We start from the raw sequence: 19,474 nt of genomic DNA on the forward strand, positions 1-19,474 counted from the left end.
TGTTGTGCATGGATGCATTTAACTGCACAATTAAAACAATTGCAAAGTTCCTTAAGAGTATCTTTTATTGAGGTAAGAGGCGCACACCCGCAGCCCTACTTAACAACATGGCATTTTATACTCAACAACCAGTGCAACAACCACCATGACACGAGACGAAATTGTTAACTTGGAGGCCTTGAAGTCTTCTGTTGATTAAAACGTGTCACTTGAATTTCCGGATGTATTTTCGTTAAGTTTATAACATGCTAATGTTTCAGGGGTGGGGTGGGGGGATCCAGAGTAAACATTTAAGTAAGAACTAAACAAATGGGAGTTCCAAAAAGTTTTTATTTACACCTTCTACTCTACTGGAACAGCATTCTGGCTCGCGTTTTTATTTGTCCTTCTTTGCACCATAAAATCATCCCTTTATTTGACAATTACTAAAACAAATCAAAAACCATGATTGACGTGGCAGCTAATTATGGTTAAACCAGTTAAATATTGAAACTCCAACTGATAAATTAGTTTCAAAGCAAGGTTTAATTGCTTAGCTTTTTCAGTCACATTTTCAAGATCAAGAAAGGTTTATAAAATAGCCCTTTTAAAAGGGGAAAATATAATTGTGAAATCAAGACCGCATGCACACTGCATTTTAACACATACACGCGATGCGCACGTTGAATTGAACAAGTCATTGACATGATGGTTACAACAACAATTGACTCGGTAACACTCTAAAAGGTTATTCTACATGGTATTGGCATCATAGCTGTACGCCCCAGCACGAAAAAGCATTAAGGGGACACACAGAAGACTTACGTTGCCCTCACCTTTTCTCACAATGTCATTACAGCAGCAACAACAACAACAAAGTCCTTCAAACCTCCATCCAAGAATGATCAATGATCATATTGAACACAGTTTTGTGGTTCATAACGACAACTGAGAAAAGTAACACACACACACACGCACACACACAAAAAAACTAACTAAAACAAACAAAAGGTGCATGAGATTTTCAAAAAAGGCGCTTAATTTTCAAAGATGAAGGTTTTGGAATGCAAGGTGGTTGGTTCCTTTAAGACGTCTGGCACTGAACACCTCCGGTGCTGGCATAGTCATCTTCATCCATGTAGTAGTTTTGATGCCTGTGTCGTTTTCTGTTCTCCAGGTCACACTCCTCAAGGTCGGCATAGATGTAGAGGTCATCGTCCATGCTCTCCGGCTGCTCCGCGTCCACCTTCAGCGGAAGGTAGCTTTCGAGCTCCTTCAGTTTGTTCTTTGGGAGGAAGTTGGCTTTCGGGAACGCCACCTTGAGGGAAAAGTGTCATCATTCCAATTGAGGTCACGTCATTGCATGGATGACATTGTGTGTCGTCGGTTGCTTGCAGGTGCAAAACACGGCTGTCTTACGGAAAAGTGAATAATGAGTCTGCCCGTCTCAAACGGCCGGCGATACATCGGCATCCCCTCGTTGGAGACATACTTTGTGTCACCGGGTTTGATCAGTTCTCCTGTGGAAAAGGACAGTTTGAGATGTATCATCTGATTTTTGCCAAAACCTTTCCAAGAAGAGTTTGAGACAGTCTGGTGGTTACCTGGATGGGATGTAACGAGGAGAGTTCGGTTGTCAAGTGTCTGGACGGGCTTCTGGAAACCGCACAAAGCTTCTACCAGCTGCAACTCCATCGACATGGTCAAATCCTCTCCTTTCCTGTAAGTACATTCCAAAATTAGAACTGCAGTAATGACGACATGATGGTAACAATAATGACATTTATGCTCTGTTGAAAGAATTCTAAAATGAAGACTTCTTGTGCTTTCACATATGACGTGAAATGCTCCTGTTTTGTGTGTGTCATTTGTACAATAAACCTCAACTGAATCACACAAATGAACTGCTGGAAAGGAAAAAACTCTTTGCCTCTTATTTGAAGAACCGTTTGCTATCTGATGAACTAAACACTGCACGTTCAGTAAGAGCAGAATTAAGAACACAGAGATTTTTAAAAAAGTGACTACAGTGAGAATTCTTCTTGTCCTCTTCATGAACAAAATGGGACAGAGTCATTCGAAAGATTTAAGTGCGAGAAGTTTGGCATCATGACGTGGAGATGGTGAAGGAAAACGTGCAATTGGGTTAGCCGATGCGGCTTTAACAGCTCTCGCTCTTCTTGGCAAGACTTGCTCAAGGACTTTGAAGTGCGTGTGCAAGCCAAGCAGTGACCATGTTACCGAGTGAAAAGTGGATGTTCTTGTAGGTCCAGGACAAAGATGATGTCGCCTGGCTCAAGACCTGGTTCCTGGTCTCCCTCTCCGTGGAACACAATCTTCTGCCCATCTCGCATTCCTGTGCAGTGTAACGTTTGGCTTTAGTTTGGGGATGACCTTCTCCAAGTAATGAAGATATTACATTCTGACTGGTTCTTCTTTTGCTCTCACCCTTTTCAATGAAGACCTCTAGAATCTTCTTCTGTCTCAGAATCTTCCGCCCTCCACACCCTTTGCAGCGGTCCCTCTGACTGATTCGCTGTCCTTGGCCCTGACAGCTGTGACACACTGTGGACACCTGCTGGACCATACCCGGCACTAGTTGGTGGACACGTACCTGCATGCCCGTACCGTGGCAGGACATGCACATCTGGGCCGCCCCTTTGCGACTGCCACGACCTGCCAATAGAATATTCAACAAGCTGTCAAGTTTCAGTTTCTGTGCGATGACTGTTGCTTATCACAAAGGCCTTGTCAAAAGAAAAAGTTCCTTTTTAATCTCATTTCCAAATATTCTGGACTTTTGTCTGTAGTCAAATCGCTTTTAAAGACATTGTAATTTGACTTTTGGGAAAATGCCAAAGAAAGGAAGTGTGTAGGTGGAAAAAAAAATACACGCACACACCCTGAGGAATAGTCTATGAATGAAGATCTTTTTTTTTTGAGTAATTACCTCTGTCATCAAAAAAAGTGGAAAGTAGACTGAAACTGTTTATTTGAAATGACCGCCTTGAATAACAAATGATGTCACAAGGCTGTTTTAGCTATGACACGTCAGTTGGCAAAGGATAAAAGCAGCTATTCTTACATACTGTAGCCATCGAAGTCATCAGTTAATCGCAAGAGAAGTCAAAATCTATGGATAAACTTTAGAAATAAACAGAAGAAACTTGGAGACACCACTGGTATGTGACGATCATTATAATGGGGCGGCTGTGGCTCACTTGGGAGAGCTTGTCACCCAGTTAATTATTTTTTTTTTTGACAATCCCAGCTCCGACTGTCCACTTGCCCAAGTATCCTTGGGTTAGAGACTGAACCCAAATTTGTTCGCAGTGGGCCTGGCAGCCTATTGGATGGAAGCAGCCGACCACTGCTGTGAGCGTAATGAATTAATGTGAGCGTCTTGTTAAACACTTTGAGCAACAGAGGGTGTGGATAAGGCATATCAAATAGTACACTCCAGTTACACCATCTTTATTGACTCTTTGGACATACCTTCACATTTCTCACAAATTGTATTCTTCTGGACAGAAAGTTTCCTTGTTGCTCCATTATAAAGATCTTCCAGTGTTACTGATATCTGGTGCACTATGTTCTTCCCTGCCATGAGAGGGGAAAAAAGCAATTTAATATATATAAAATGCAACACAAGTTTTCATAAGTCTTGTCACTTTAGAAAAAACACATTTCTTAGGAACTTTCAAAGGTAGCAAGATAAAACTGTTTAGTTGAAAGGTGAAATCTTCAAGTTTTTGCTCCAGTGCTCGTGTCAGGCCATTTTGATGTGACCTTTGCGTCACAATCAGTGTTTTTACGTTTTGTGTAAAACGTGGCTTGCGCGGACTTCAATGCTCTTTATTGAACATGCCCGTTCACTGGAAAGGAGAAGGCGTTTTCTGTCTTAAGAGTTTGATAAGAATGAGTCTGTTCAATGCAGATTCCGGATAGAATTTGCAAAGCAGCCATCAGACAGACGTACCATACAAAAATGGCATTCAACATTTAAGGTGTGATGTGCCCCTGAAAAAGAACTGGAGGGCCACCGCCTGCAACTGAAACAATTGAACAAGTGTGAAACACCTGCCAGCAGAGCCCCAGACGGTGAAGGCTGATATAAGAGTCATTGACAGTTATCTATCCCTTTTTGCAATTATCATTTCGATGTAACTAAGGGCTCGCTTTTAATTTCCGTAGATTTGTGCGTTCAATTTTTTGCAACAAAATTGGATGATCAACAGCTTTCAGGAAATATGTTGTGTTTCAGTTCCAGTTATTGAGATATAAGGTAACATTAAGTGACAGACTTGTGAAGCAGCCTGTATTCATTAGTACATTTCAGTAAAATAAATACTACCGTATTGTCCGGAATATAAGACGGTGTTTTTTGTATTAAAATAAGACTGAAAAAGTGGGGGTTGTCTTATATTCGGGGTCTAGACATTATACCCATTCGCGACGCTAGATGGCGCCAGATATCTAATGAAGCGAATACAGAACTTGACTCCCCAGGCCAAAGTGAAACCCTGCCACGAAAAATAAAAACAAAAAGAACGGGACCACGAAGAAGAAAAGTAAAAAATAGCGGCAATAAGGGAAAGAGAAGAAAATAATAGAAGAGATAACAGAAAATGGAGAAACGCAGTGGCAATCTAGAGAAAAGTGGGTCGAAGATCGGCCAGGTTAACCGGCAGCTGAGAAGTTATGATGTAATTTACATTTCAAAAACCAGAAGCCATTCATTACATACATTTACGAATGTGATTGCACTTTAGGTATTTATGAGGCAAAATAACATCCTTTTTCTCTCAAATATATTGTTATAATCATTTGTTTCAGATGTACTGTAATTATTTTCTGTATAAAAATAATTTGGTCTTCAAAAAGTATTTTTTCAAACTTGAGTCTTGAAAAAGAGAGTGTCGTCTTATAATCAGGGCCGTCTAATATTCGAGCCAATACAGTAATACAACTCAGTGTCAGAAAATCAAGTGATATACTGTATTTTCATCCACACCTTTTCTTTCTCTGTGCATCCGCCTCCCGCCACCGAAAAACAAGTCGAAGATGTCCATCGGTGATGCAAATGTTCCTCCTCCACCACCAGCACTGGGTCCACCTTCCTTTATGGCCTTTTCTCCTCCACGGTCATAAATCTCTCTTTTCTTGGCATCTGACAACACTTCATATGCTTGTGAGATTTGTTTGAACTACAAAGAATCCAAAAAATACTTATTAGATCGGGGACTACATGGTCGATGGTATCAATCTCTGTAACGTGTCAGACATAATTTTTGACAAATCGTCCACTTATTACCTTCTCTCCTTCAGTCGGATTCTTGTCAGGATGATATTTCAAAGCAAGTTTGCGATACGCCCTTTTTAGTTCATCGGGAGTTGCATTCGGTTTCACACCCAAAGTGTCATAGAAACCAGTTTCCTTCACCATGTTTGCCTTGGGATGATAACCTTGGAAAACAGCGATAATGAAAAGACATTTACAATTAAGTCCCCATATGTAGTTATAGGACATGCTACAAACTTGAACTATAGCATAATGTGTTTTAGAATTGACACATTCATTGTCTTTCGGGGCATAGAAGACAAGACATATCATGTCGACTAGTTATTCAATTCATTGACAACATGTAACCAATTCTAACTAAAGGCAATACAGTTATACAGTAAATGTTTCGGTTCACATAATATGTTTAAATGATCGATGATGACGTTTTGACTATGCGTCCATGACAAAACGAAAATGACATTAGGGCTATTAAAATACTGTCACGTGAAAAATCACAGTTGTTTGAGAAAAAAATGGAAAGACGCAACTAACTCAAGCATCAACTTTAATTCTATTTTACTTGTCAAACAAAATGTAATAGTGGGTATAAAAGAGAAAGAAACTTAGGACCACGTAGCATTGGCAAAGGGTTCACAAGGTTTCGTTTCTCCGGCCCTGCTTTCGTTAACCTCGTAGCATGATCATTGTAGAGCTAATGCTAACATGCTACCTTAAGATATGCTGGTAATATTTCTTAACACTGGTCCATTAACGGAACAGATACGATAACATTCATTCGCAAGTTTGTAACAAAGAGTTCCAACCTTATTGGAAGCAATACGTTGACACCGCCAATGAGTCAAGCAAGGGCTTCAAATTCCAGAATTTTCTCTGCCATGGGGCAAGCACTGCTGTGACGTCATCAGCAAGCGTCGCCAGGAGTCAACAAAGCAAGCGTGGGCAGGTTTGCTAAATTGACAGTAATATATTCGGTACATTTAAAATGGTAAGATGTCTATTTGTCAGCTTGTTAGTCAAGATGAAACGCACAAACCCATTCTGCTGCCTCACCTTGAGTCAGTTATCCTGGGTCGTGGGCCACAAACCACAATTAAAGACAAAAAATGCTCCAGGGAACAAGGTAATACTGTACGAGCTTTTCACCTGTGTGTATTCATAGCGTGTGCGTTTGTTCCAAATTATTTTATCTCAAGGTTTTGTTTTGGAGTCTTAAATGTCAACATTTCGATTTGCACACACGCAAACTGGGTGACATTTTACTGTCGTAGCATACTGAATACTTTTCAGACTTTTATCACTTATTTTCTCAGGGTCATTTAAAATGTCATGTATTCAATTTACTCGTTACGAATTTTACTCAAGCTATCCCTTCTTCATCAGTTGAATTGAAAGCAGACTGCAGCAAAGGTTTTGTGAAAGTTAAACAGGTAAGAGAAACTGCAAAAATGTCTAACAAACACAGCAGAATGCATACTCAGAATCAACAGTTTTTTTGTAGGGGCGCTGATTACTGAATTTCTTTCCCATTTTTATTCCACAGCTGGGTGCAAACCCCACCTCTGTAGACTCTGTGGTTGTGGGTCATGGGAAAGAGGTCAAACTGATGCCAGGCCAGTTACTCCACATTGTCAATGACTTGTACCCATACACTGTACAGTTCAAGGAAGATCCTGGTAGTTGTAAAAGACCATTAGATGTTTCCTCAAAGGATGAAGAAGGCTGTTCTGAGACTCCCAGTCTAAAAGCGGCCAAAAAACACGAACACCTGCCTGAGTCTGTCAGAGCTGAAGAGTCAAGGGAGATCAATGTAAGACATTTACAACTGAGGATGTTGTAATGATATAAACTTTTTTTTAAACTTGGCTTTTAACAATTAAAGTATAATTGTGATTTAGTTGCATGATGGAACTATCTTTGACATATCCCATTGACGTCATGATGATCAGTCACTTACAATAAGTCAAAGATAATAATGGTTACAATTTTTGCTAATGTAGTGCTTGGTTCTGGATGTACATAGGGTAAAGTTTTTTTGGGTCATGGAAAGTGCTTTGTGTCGTACTGAATTAAGTTATAATTATATATTTGTTTTGTACTATGGCCTCCTACACTTGGGGTGCATTCTTGTCATATAACATCAGATCTCAAGTTTCTTCCATTCCCGAATTCTTTTCTGGTCACTGTACTGTGCTGCATACATACAGCAGAATATTCTATTTGAGGTGTGGCCTTTATTTATTTCAGTGGACAATTCACCCTATGATTGAATGAGGAGCTAGGTCTATTTGAGGAACTGTGGTAAGTCACAGCCAAAAGCTAAAGTCCAATTTAATGTGTTGCAGCAAAATGTTGGACATTGGAGCCATGGGCTGAAGGCTTCGATGCAAGACCCTAATATGCAGGTCCTTTAAAAATAACATCACCAATAAATTACAGTTATGATTGTATGATTAATGTGTATTCTCTGAATTCTTCTTGTAGGTGTTTAAGGATGATAAAGTAGTTGTAATCAAGGACAAATACCCCAAAGCACGTTACCATTGGCTGGTCCTCCCATGGATATCCATCCACAGCCTGAAGGCCCTGCGGGATGAGCACTGCAGCCTGCTCAAGCACATGCAGAAAGTAGCTGACCATATGGTTCAACAGTGCCCTCATGCAAGTTCCTTGGACTTTCGCAGTGGCTACCACGCCATCCCAAGTATGAGGTAACCGCCCGGGGCTTTTGGTAAACCCACTGAGCTGTTGTGCTGTGTGCTTGGTCCAGCAACTGCTTTCATCCGCATCAGATGTCTCGGCCACTAGTTTTGCGGGCCATTCAAATTTTGAATCGCATTTGCACAATGTGCCAAACTTGCAAATTACAGCCAAGCTTTCACACATGGTAAAAATACATTTCTGGGTTTTACGCTAGTGAGACACGGCTAACTGCTGCTGAGCCTTAAAAATGCAGAAAAGAGTACCGTATCTGTGTTGTTTTACAACAAATCTTGACCATATTTAATTTCATATGTTCCCGCAGATGAAATAGTAGCTTATGGTAAAAATGTGAGTGAGCGGTACATGCCATGCCAGGTACATTCAAATAAATTGGAGCGAGCTCCATCTCTCAATACGTCTTTATTACCTCCCACATCCATTCTCTGTAGCAACTCTGTGAGTCTTCCTTTAACTCTTGTCTTCTTGTGGATTAAGAAAAAAAAGGCACGGTATTGCATAAACTGAATGCTACCTATACAAGCCCGTGTCCATAAAACAAATTAACCAATGTGCAGGGGTGAGTGGCCGAACTGTCATTTTTTTCGTGATGGTCCGGCCCTATTCGGGTTCGCAAGCATCACGTAGTGTGTAGTGGCCCTAAATTGGATGTCTAACAGTGATTCCATCTTGCTTATAGAAAGACGTGCGTTTTAAGAGGTAGCCATTTTAATTGTCATATACCCTGGTATAATCTTCACACATGCACATGCACTACATACTGTACATTTTGTGTTTTTTCTCCAACAGTCATGTGCACCTCCACGTGATCAGCCAAGACTTTGATTCTCCTTACCTTAAGAACAAAAAGCACTGGAACTCATTCACAACAGACTATTTCATCGAGTCTCAAGGTGAGATAAATACAGTATTTTGTTCTTTGTAGGGCTGCAACTAACGATTATCGACCAATCTGTCAATTATTTTGTTGATGAATTGGACAAAAAAAAAACACGTTTTAAATGCCATTTCTTTCTTCAAAAACAGGATGCTATTTCAAATTGGAAATCCACTGTAAATTAATTACAGTATGATTCACTTCCTGATTTGGTCTGTAACGTCAAATAATTGGCAAAAATGTTATCATTTTGACTTTCACCTTGTCATTTAACTAGGTTTATAAGTATTAGTAAAAGCAGATATTGGCAAATGTGGTGTTTAAAAAAAATGAGAGTGCAATATCTTAAAAAATATAATTCTCGCGATAATAGCCTATGCAATATGCATAGCCCAAAGACCTGCAATGTTTCCTATGGAATTGTACGATTTTATTTAATTTTGACCAACCATAAATGTAAATCACCATCCAATATATGAACAGTATCAAGGGGAATTATAATTATAAAATTAAGTGTTTTTTCGTGTATCCAGGGAATATTCTGATGATACCGATAGCCTGCTAATTTTGTGATATCGTACCTAAATACTTTTTCATACCCACTAGTCTTGCAAATAAGTTAGTTGGCTTTACCGTAAGGATGTTTTTCCTTATTTAGATTTGTCTTTTTGTTGCTAACAAATTGGAAAAATAGATTATTTTGTGCTCTTTGTTGTGATTTCTCTGCAGATGTCATCCATATGCTTGAAACGGATGGAAAGGTCACAGTCAAAGAAGGCACCAGTGAGTTGTTGAAGCTGCCTCTGCGTTGCCACTTGTGCCGCAAAGAACTTCCCACAATACCAGCTCTGAAACAGCACCTCAAGTCCCATTTCTTGGCTGAGAGTAGAACCTCAAATGCATCATAGTACCTCAGATGTTTATAGCTTCTTTGTGAGACATCTGTGATTGGCCCGTGAGCAATCCCCCATCCTTTTAGCCAACGTTGGATGGTATTATAGACACCATCTCACCAGCGATTTGTGAGGATAAGTGGTCTAGAACAGGGGTCCCCAACCTTTTTTGCCCCACGGACCGGTTTATGCCAGACAATATTTTCAGGGACCGGCATTTAAGATGTGGCGGCTTAATACAACAAAATAATATGGTATGAGCTACATGAAAACTGTGGTTTTCATTCAAAATCTTTTTGTTTTGTACTTTCAATGTAGATTAAATATTAAATATGTACAATTTCTGTTCTACTTTGTAAATGCTTGACTCAATAATTTTAATGTTTATATGTGTGTTTTGAAAAGTGATCATTATGTAATAACATTAGTCCATTAGAGTCTTATAAACAGTGGTCTACACACATCAACGTTTCACAGTTGTTTAAACATTTGGTGCGCATTATAACCTACTGACTATAAAGAACCAACACCATAAAATACTAGAGTAGGGTATGTTTAGACAATTTTTAGAAGACAAAAAAATCGGTTTGAAAAGCTCTTTGGGTCTAAATTACAGTTGTGATTGAAATTTTTCAGCACTACTACCTTTAGTCACAACCAAAGTTGAGTAAAATGCAATAGCATTTGGAAATAACTATTTAGCATGCTTTTTTTGTTTTTACTCTCACTAAAAAGACTAAATTCATCGTCAATAGAAAAAGCTGCAAACTATTATTGTACTTTCAATTTGACAAAACTCGGCAATAGAAAATATTTTGAACGTCCGTAGAAAAAAAAATTTAAAAAAAGAAACACAAAAATAGAAAAGATCATGTGGCCCGTACGGGGATCGAACCCGCGACCTTGGCGTTATTAGCACCACGCTCTAACCAACTGAGCTAACCGGCCACTGTAAGAGTACCGTGTACAGGATCTTTTTGATAGATCAACTATGCATAGCTGCAAATTCACTGAATAGAGGCGCGCTCAAATTTTTATGGAGTCGGAGAGTATCGATTTATGGCCAAAGCCCAAGTTTATCACTGGACTACGTTTTAACCATGGCAAAAAAAAAAAAAAGTCAAGTCAAGCGTCCGCTGAACGCCTTTCAGCACTGCATTTGTCATATGTGTGTTAGCACACCCTACCGGTAAAAAAGGTCATACAATGCGCAGAACAACAGTAAGTTTTTTTCATCGGTTGTGTAACAATTGCGTGCTTTCTTCTGAGGTGCATAAATTACGCCAGGATATATTAAATTCTACATTTTTGCAACTTGTATTGCCTATATATTACAGTTGGTTGTTAAGGCTTTTTACATGTCAAAGAAGCAGGTGTAGGATTATTATTAATGGTAATGTGTATTTTAAAACACTGATGTACTGTATTGCTTAAAGAACTCGCTTTAGAAAACCTACCCATTGAGTTGCATTAGCTTGCTACACCAAGTTAGCATTTGCCTATATTGCCTAATGGGTGAAGTGGGTGTGGAATTTAATGATATTGTGTTTACTATACAATAATTATACCTTTTTTAATAATCGGCAAGACACACCTAAACACAACAGTCTGTCACAGCAATCCTGCCCCTACGTGTTACTGAGAAACAGCGCAGGACGTTTAAGGATGACACAAGCAAATAAAAACTTAAAGATTTATTTTCATAAGACACACACAAATTGTAGTAACCTGTATAGATCCACTCTGCTGCCACGTGATGACAGGAGTACAAAATAATTTCAGTAAACACACATGGTACCATTATGATGCCAATATCAACATTCAGGAGTAGAAACGAAATAGCTTATGGTCCACCTGATTCCATTAGACAGCTTCTTCAACAGTTTTAAAGTTAACATGGATGAGTTGCTTTCGGTGAGGTTCATCTTCTCCGCAGACGTAACTCCATGTCACCTTCCTCTGGCACCAAGAGTTGGTCCACTGAGTATTGGGTGTCGTCACCTATGTCCTGGAAGAAATACTCTTCACTCTCACAGCTCTCATCCCCATCCTTGCAGTCGTCGCCTTTGCTTGGGTGCACCTCAGTGCTTTCATGACTGTTGCTGTCTTTGGCCTCACTGCTTTCGTGGCTGGTGCTGTCGCTGTCCTTGCTGCTTTCGTTGCTTTCCTCACTGGTGCTGCTGCTGGATGCATTGCTTTCACTTCTAGTGGAGTCATCATCTTTCGTGGTATCACTGGACTCACTGCTTCCATGACTTGTCGAGTCACTGCCCTTAGTGGTTCTGCTGCTTTCCTGACTAGTAGTGTCACTGGATTCACTGCTTTTGTGGCTTTTGCCGTCGTTGGACTCACCGCTTTTATGCCCCGTGATGTCGCTGGCCTTCACGGTTCCGCTGTTTTGACGAGTGACAATTTCACTGGACTCGCTGCTTTCATGACTGCTAGTGTCACTGGATGCACTGGATTCACTGCTGTTACTTGTGACGTAGCTGGTTTTGTTGGTCTGAATGGTTTCTTCACTGGCGCTCTCACTGCTGTCAATCACACTAACCAGCGAGGTCTTGAAGTCGTAGTTCATTTTACTGAGCTTGACTGCATCACGAGTTTTACCGCTCGGGTTAATCGGGGCTTTGATGGCATAACTTTTGTCATCCGTTTGACTTGACACACTGCTGGTGCTCTCATTGGACTCACTGCTGTCATTTATGTCGCTGGTCACTTTTCCATTGCTGTCAGCGCTGGCGGTTTCAGTGGTCACGCTGGTCTGAGCTGTTTCTTCACTGCTGCTCTCACTGCTGTCGGTCACATCACTTCCCAATGAGCTCTTGGTGGAATAGGTTACTTCGCTGACCTTCAATGTCTGATGGGCTTCACTACTGGAGTTGTGACGAGCCTTACCAGACTCGATGCTTTCATCACTGGCACTCTGGCTGCTGTTGTCTGCCTCAGTGCTTTCTTGACTTGTGCTGTCATGAATGCCACTTGATTCGCTGCTTTCACTACTCGTGTCGTTGCTGCCCTTACTGGTCTCGCTACCTTCATTGCTGGTTCTATCACTATCCTTGCCGGTCTGACCAGTTTGCCCACTGATACTCCCACTTTTAAAGTAAATAACTTGAGTCACCGATGGGTTCTTGATGATAGAACTTTTGTTGCTGGTTTGACTTGATTCATTGCTGTCACTGATGTTCTCATTGGACTTGCTGCTATGACTGGTCTTAATATTATCTCTGATGTCACGAGTCACACTTTCATTGCTGTCATCACGAATGATATCACTGGTCACGTTGGTCTGAGTGGTTTCTTCACTGGTGCTCTCACTGCTGTCAATCACATTACTTACCAAAGAGCTCTTGATGGCATGCCTTACTTCACTGACCCCAACTGCCTGATGGGCTTTACGACTGGGGCTGGGAGTAGCTTGACTGGACTTGCTGCTTTCACCAGTGGCACTCTCATTGCGTTCATGACTTGTAGGGTCATGGGTGTCACTTGTTTCACTGCTCTCACTACTGGTGTCATCGCCGGCCTCGCTGGTCTCATTGCTTTCACTGTTGGTTCCGTAAACACCCTTGGTCTGACCAGGTTTTCCATCGCCGCTCCCACGTCTGTAAATAACTTTGTTCACCAAAGGGCTCTTGATGGTATAACCTTCGTGATCAGTTTGACTCGGCCCATTATTGTCACTTCTGGTGGTCTCATTGGACTCGTTGCTGTCACTACTGGTGGCCTCATTGATATTCCTGCTCCTGGTGCTTTCTTTATTTGAGCCGTTGACGCTCTGATTGCTTTCACTGCTGGTGCTGTCGCTGCTGTCAGTCTGATCACTCGCTCCCTGGCCCTTGATGTCATGGCTCATGTCACTGGCTTCATGGCTTTCGCTACTGACACTCTCATCACTGTCACCAGTGTCAGCTGTGTTCCCGGTATTGTTTCCTGTGTCCTCTTCTTCGCTGGTGGTGTCACTGATGTCAGCTGTGTGCAGCTCTGACTGACTTAGGACGTGGTTGTCAGTACTCACAGAAGCTGGATTCCAACTCTGAAACAGAGAAAAAAAAAACAAGCCTTTGTGTTACTTGAGACATTTATATATCGTAGGTTACAATTCAGTATGCCACAATGTGGCTTTCATGGCCACTTTCAGATGTGCAGGACCCAGAGGCATCCATTCATTTCCTATGCCCTATATGGTATCCTTATTAAAAGTTTTGCAGAAGCTGGATTTTACTCAAGCAGGGTGAGAGGTACGGTACACCCTGGACTGGTTGCCAGCCAAACGCAGGGCACATATAATAATAATAATAATAATAATATCACATTTTATTTGTGGGCGCCTTTCTAAGCAAGCCAAACAACTATTCAAACTCACATTCAAACCGAAACACAATCTAGAATCTTCAATGAACCAAATACACTTTTTTGTAACAGGAACACAGAGAATACTCATGTACACACGGGGGAGCGTGCACACGCCCACAGGAAGGCCGGCTCAGTGATTTCAACCCTGAACCTCAAAAATGTGAGGCAGACTTGCTAATTAGTTGACCAATGTGCTGTCTGCAAGATGGATTAGCTCCATAAATAAACTTGCATTATGACAGCGCAGCAAGAAAACACAAATTACTTTTTGCCCGAATGTCCAGTATTTTGTTAACACAGCATTAAATGTTCTTATTACCATTGCTGCATGGAATTTATTTTACAAGAAGACACTTTTGGATGTAAAGGATTTTATGAGAAAATCGTTTTGAAAAACTGTTTTAAAAAACCTGTAATGATCCAAGGCAAAGTCAACTTCGGTCACATTGTAGAATGTCTCTATAATTAATTTTCCAGAGATTCTAATTGTGAGTGCTGAGCAATATAAAAACAACAGTTGCCGTTACAAAAGTCTTAAAACTAACATTTGACGTTTGGCTTAAGCGGAATCACAAAAGAAAACAATGCGAGCGTAATCTTTTAATCTCTAAATAACCTCAAGAAGTGAAAACAATGGAACTCAAAATTATGCCTGAACAAGTCCTATTGAAGTTAATCACCTGTTGGTACTGTTGAATGTAATATTGATTAGATTGTGGATCATTGTAACCTCCACTCTGAGCCTGTAAGAAAAAACAGAGCGGCAATTGATGAAACTCTTTATAATCAACATCATTATTGATATATTCTTTGAAAAAAATGTGATTAAACATCTCAAAATTGTATCCTCAATAGCAGAAAATCATTACTGAGTAATTACCTGCTGGTAGTACTGGTACAGGTACTGCTGATAAGACTGTTGATCATACGAGCCTGCAGTTTGAGACTGGAAGAAATGAACAGAGACTGAAACAGTTAATTATACTCTTGAAGATTGCCACCGTTCAAGACTCACTACTGGCAGCTCAGGAGAAACACTTGGAGTATATTTGGAGTAAATTACCTGCTGGGGGTACTGGTAGGGGTAATGTTGGTCGGACTGTGGATCATAGGCACCTCGAGTTTGAGACTAAAAGAAATTAAAAGGGACATTTCATGAAACTCTTCAAGCATTTTTGGAAGGTTCACGACTGTAATAATACCCAAAAACACTCACTTGTTGATGTTGGCGATTTTCTTCAGAGCTCTGAAACCAAAAAGAAGAGGAAACCTCAAAATAGTGCCTTCAAAAGAAGAAAATCCTCATTTAAAAAGACATTCATTAATCTACCTGCTGATGGTACTGGTAGGGGTTATGTTGATACGATTGTGGATCATATGAACCTCCATTCTGCGACTGGGTGAAATTAAGACAGAAAGAGAGGGACTTTAAATGATACTCTTCAACATGAACAATTTCTGCTGTGTTCTTCTCAGGTAGACACACAATGCGAGTTTTTTCCCCCCAGATATCTGACACCCCCCCCCCCCCCCCCAAAAAAAAAAGAAGAGAAGACATCTCAATGATCCCAGTAAATTACCTGCTGATGGTAGGTGGAATGTTGATAGAATTGTGGAACATATGAGCCTCCATTTTGAGACTGGAAGAACGGGGAGAGAGTGAGACATTCAATGCTACTCTTCATCAACTCTGCTACATTCTGTGAATATCTCTTCCTATAAGCTGCAGACGTGGTTGTAAGAATACAGAGTGCAAACAATATAATCACCACACCATTAATCTAACGAGATGCTGTATTTCCAGTCTTAAACGAACCCCACCCCCCAAAAAAAGAAAAAGCAAAAAGCACTCACCGATTCACTTGATTCACTGGACTCCGCCACGCCATTAAATGAAATCTGCCAGAAAAAGCAATAACATGACAATCGTTTACACTGTCCTTGAGACCCACTTAACATATAGCCCCGCGTTTAACACCTCATATTGAAAACAGGTAAGCACCGACTTCATTATTTTTGTACAAAAATAGTAACAAATTGACAGCTGACTTGAAACTAACCATTGTAGTTGTTTTCCCAAAATATGTACTTACAGGTTTGGCAAATATCGCCCCAATAAGGCAAAATGTTAGTCCGATGACCCTCATCCTGCAAGACACGTGTATAAATCGCATTAAGATGGATCGTACTCAACAGAATGAGAAAGCAGTGAGTGAGTACTGTATCATCATTATCACTAGATGGCATTTTTATGATTGTTAGAGAGCGATAACTCAGGCTAAAAATAGACAAAGCAGATGATTGCATGCAAATTGCAACTACGTAAAGAATAGAAACTTCCACATGGTCAAGCAAATTCAATGTCAAGAAAAATGCAGATACATTTAACTGACTGAAAATATACAAAGTCAATATTCAATCTTACCTGAGTAAGCTTGATGGATAATCTTTTAACAGTCAGACGCCAAGTGAAAAGCTGTCAGAGATTCGGCTTATGTGTGACAGCGAGCAAGAGAAGCCTATTCTGAGCTGCAAGCTGGTAGTTGGGACAAGCTGAAGGAAACCCCAACAGCGGCTGTATATATGCGAACCAAATGATGTTTCAGTTACATCACTTCCTTCCGGATTTCTCCTCTGTGGACACGCCAAGGTGTATTTGTGCCAGAGAGCCAACTCAAAACACATTTTGGCGGGATGGATGATGGCGAGTGCGTACACAAACCACAGACAGACACCACAAACATGCGCGTGCGCAGGCACACACACACACACACACACACACGCACACACGCACGCACACACACACACACACACACACACACACACACACACACACACACACACACACACACACACACACACACACACATTTTCCTTGAAGCAAAATCCAATTCTTACACTTCAAACCAAGTGTCATAAAGTATGAAATAACATGATGTTGTCAAGTACATTTTTACAAGTCCAAAACCATAAATTACAGACACTGTAACTACAGTCCTAGAGCTAGAGGATAGATAGATCGAGACTTGAATTTTATTCAGACTCTACGCCCCAGATGCACACTTAAATTTTAGTCATACTCTGCCCCCTCCCTTGTCAAATGTGAAATATGAGCAAACTATTGGGCTTGTTTTTCCTTTGGAGAGAAAATAAGAACCTCACCTACTCGGAGCGGAAGCATGGCATAGGCGAGGTTGTGTTTGTTTCCTGTTAACTTACATCTTCACCACTTTAGCCAAAAACTGCCATCTTGTCTATGATGACGAAGTCCAGCAGACAGTCTAATTCCTTTTTACTTACTCTTCTATATTATAAATATATTTGACATGATTGTGTATTTTATTTTGCTGTATCTGCAGGCTACAGCCCAGCCTACAATTTTCGTCCCTTCTGGCTTACTAAAAAAGTGTTTAACTAACGTTCATTTCTTACATTGCAAAAATGATAACAGTAACAATGGAAATTAGAACTGCAGCTACCAAATATTTTGACATTTTCCCCCTAAATGTAAACTGTGCATATCAGCAAATTGTATTTTCTTTTCTAGAAACATTAAGAAGTGATATGTTGGGAAAATGATCCTCAATCTGAACGACAGTAGCGATTTTGCCGGCAAAAGTAGCACATTTGGGTAAACCTGATTAAAAAAAAAAGCTCAGTAAGAACTGCAACCATGTCAGGCTGTCAGCATCAAAGTGTGTAGAGTCCATCCATCCATCCACTATCCAAATCGCTTATCATATTTACCTCTTTTACTGCTTTTGAAATGAAGTCCGACGGCATTTGCCAGACTACATAAGGCACTTGCTTACTAGCTCACTCACTCACTCACTAGCTAGCTGCTAGTGAGCTAGCTGCTAGTATAGTCGGCGCATTCTACAATGTAAGCGTAATAAATTATTTAGCATCCTTAAATACAGTTATATGTCTACCAACTAGTGGCGAATGGTGATAGATACAGTTAGGCTCATAAATTTATAGGCATGTCTCGCTCCGGTTCTCGAGGGCCGCTCGTGATGAGCTTATTCAAATGGTCAGCTCATCAGCAAGCTCTGAAGGAGACTGATAACGATTCTGATCATTTGAGGGAAACATGTAAAACGTGCGGGACGGCAGCCTTGTAGGATCGGGTGTGGACACCCTTGCCTTAGGGCATTTAAACTAATGAGCACAACTGTCGGTACTGAACATGATTTCTGGATGATATTTGTGTTGATGTTGGCGGCAACAGTTTGTAATGGCAAATTAAACTTAGACTGGGTTCCAACTATCCAAGTCAAGTCAAACTTCCAAATATGAGCGCATCAAGGCACCGACATCCGTGCGTTATTGTATTTACTAAGATTTTATTTCGAAGTTGCCCTTCTCACCATGTTGGTGGTGTGTTACCGTCATGCATGGTATGAAGAATTGTTGTCTGACTTGTCTTTCTGACAGAGGACATCAAATAAATTTGTTTGAATCAAGGTAATTACTCGAGGACTGAAAGTGGTTACAAGACAAATCATGGTTTCACAATAACAACACGCCTGCTTACAATGCCCTGAGCATCTGGCATCCAAGAAGAACATCACCCTATTCAACCGATTTGGCGCAAAGTGATTTTTTTTCCCCTCTCTCCCAGGCTTAAGATGGTCATGAAGGGGACTCATTCTGAAGATGTGGGCAACATCAAAATGGCCGCGATCATGTCGCTCATTTTAATGTAGTGCTTTTCTAGATAACACAAAGACACCAATCATTATTTTACATTTTTTAACCCTTTCAGGGACAGCGGATACTGCAGTGGACAGTGTCATGATTCTGTTTGTGACCAACAGGTGGCACTGTAGTGCTGCCCCTGCAGCTGCACACCTGTTGGTCGTTATGTAATTAGTAGTATAAAACTACTCCTGCCTCCCCACGCATTGTTGGGTCATTGTTTCTGTCAGTTTTGTTTCAGTCATGTTTCAGTCACTGTTATGTTTTAGCTTCAGTCATGATTTTTGTTTTGATACTTTGGACTTTGTTTGTTTTGGATTAGTTTTCTGAGAAAAGTAAAATGTTTTAATATAATTTGTCAAGTACACCCTGCTCCTCCCTCTTGCCTGCTTTTTGGGTCCACCACCACCTCGCAACGTGACGGACAGCTTTTCATGTTGTCACCTTATAGCATAGGTGTCAAACTCTGGTCCTGGAGGGCCGCTGCCCTGCATGTTTTCCAAGTCTCCCTGTTCCAACACACCTAAATCAAATGATCAGATCATCGGCAAGCTCTGCAAGCCTGACATTGAACCTGTTCATTTGAATCAGGTGTGTTGCAACAGGGAGACTTGGAAAACATGTGGGCAGCAGCCCTCCAGG

General features: G+C 40.7%; 3 protein-coding genes and 1 non-coding gene across 8 annotated transcripts; 1 reads left to right on the forward strand and 3 right to left on the reverse strand.

The window, feature by feature from the left end:
* Positions 1-47: 47 nt before the first annotated feature.
* dnaja1 (DnaJ heat shock protein family (Hsp40) member A1) lies at positions 48-6,227 on the reverse strand. The gene is made up of 9 exons (XM_052085006.1): positions 6,088-6,227; positions 5,294-5,445; positions 4,994-5,186; positions 3,475-3,579; positions 2,428-2,655; positions 2,221-2,335; positions 1,584-1,699; positions 1,399-1,499; positions 48-1,297 (listed from the first exon to the last, which is right to left on the reverse strand). Exons 2-9 carry the CDS (start codon positions 5,423-5,425, stop codon positions 1,064-1,066), a joined length of 1,224 nt encoding a protein of 407 aa, XP_051940966.1. The 5' UTR covers positions 5,426-5,445; positions 6,088-6,227; the 3' UTR covers positions 48-1,063.
* Positions 6,228-6,250: 23 nt separating this feature from the next.
* Positions 6,251-10,244, forward strand: aptx (aprataxin). 2 transcript variants are annotated; one of them, XM_052085036.1, is made up of 7 exons: positions 6,251-6,404; positions 6,665-6,711; positions 6,825-7,091; positions 7,627-7,686; positions 7,766-7,992; positions 8,792-8,895; positions 9,609-10,244. In XM_052085036.1, exons 1-7 carry the CDS (start codon positions 6,275-6,277, stop codon positions 9,785-9,787), a joined length of 1,014 nt encoding a protein of 337 aa, XP_051940996.1. In that variant the 5' UTR covers positions 6,251-6,274; the 3' UTR covers positions 9,788-10,244. The 2 variants fall into 2 exon arrangements, with proteins under 2 accessions (XP_051940996.1, XP_051940997.1); XM_052085037.1 differs by lacking the exon at positions 6,665-6,711 and having other exon boundaries at positions 6,277-6,404; positions 6,942-7,091.
* A 402-nt stretch (positions 10,245-10,646) lies between these two features.
* trnai-aau (transfer RNA isoleucine (anticodon AAU)) lies at positions 10,647-10,720 on the reverse strand. The gene has a single exon. It is a non-coding gene; the product is annotated as a tRNA-Ile (tRNA).
* A 731-nt stretch (positions 10,721-11,451) lies between these two features.
* On the reverse strand, positions 11,452-16,834 carry LOC127613702 (dentin sialophosphoprotein-like). 4 transcript variants are annotated; one of them, XM_052084858.1, is made up of 10 exons: positions 16,557-16,834; positions 16,225-16,279; positions 15,986-16,030; positions 15,712-15,771; positions 15,462-15,527; positions 15,348-15,377; positions 15,195-15,260; positions 15,012-15,077; positions 14,812-14,874; positions 11,452-13,811 (listed from the first exon to the last, which is right to left on the reverse strand). In XM_052084858.1, the coding sequence occupies exons 2-10, from the start codon at positions 16,276-16,278 to the stop codon at positions 11,694-11,696; spliced, it is 2,568 nt and encodes an 855-aa protein (XP_051940818.1). In that variant the 5' UTR covers position 16,279; positions 16,557-16,834; the 3' UTR covers positions 11,452-11,693. The 4 variants fall into 4 exon arrangements, with proteins under 4 accessions (XP_051940818.1, XP_051940819.1, XP_051940820.1 ...); XM_052084859.1 differs by having other exon boundaries at positions 14,812-14,868; positions 16,557-16,832; XM_052084860.1 differs by lacking the exon at positions 14,812-14,874 and having other exon boundaries at positions 16,557-16,832.
* Positions 16,835-19,474: the final 2,640 nt, after the last annotated feature.

This window comes from Hippocampus zosterae, chromosome 13 (genome assembly GCF_025434085.1).
Source record: "Hippocampus zosterae strain Florida chromosome 13, ASM2543408v3, whole genome shotgun sequence".
Lineage (NCBI taxonomy): Eukaryota > Metazoa > Chordata > Actinopteri > Syngnathiformes > Syngnathidae > Hippocampus > Hippocampus zosterae.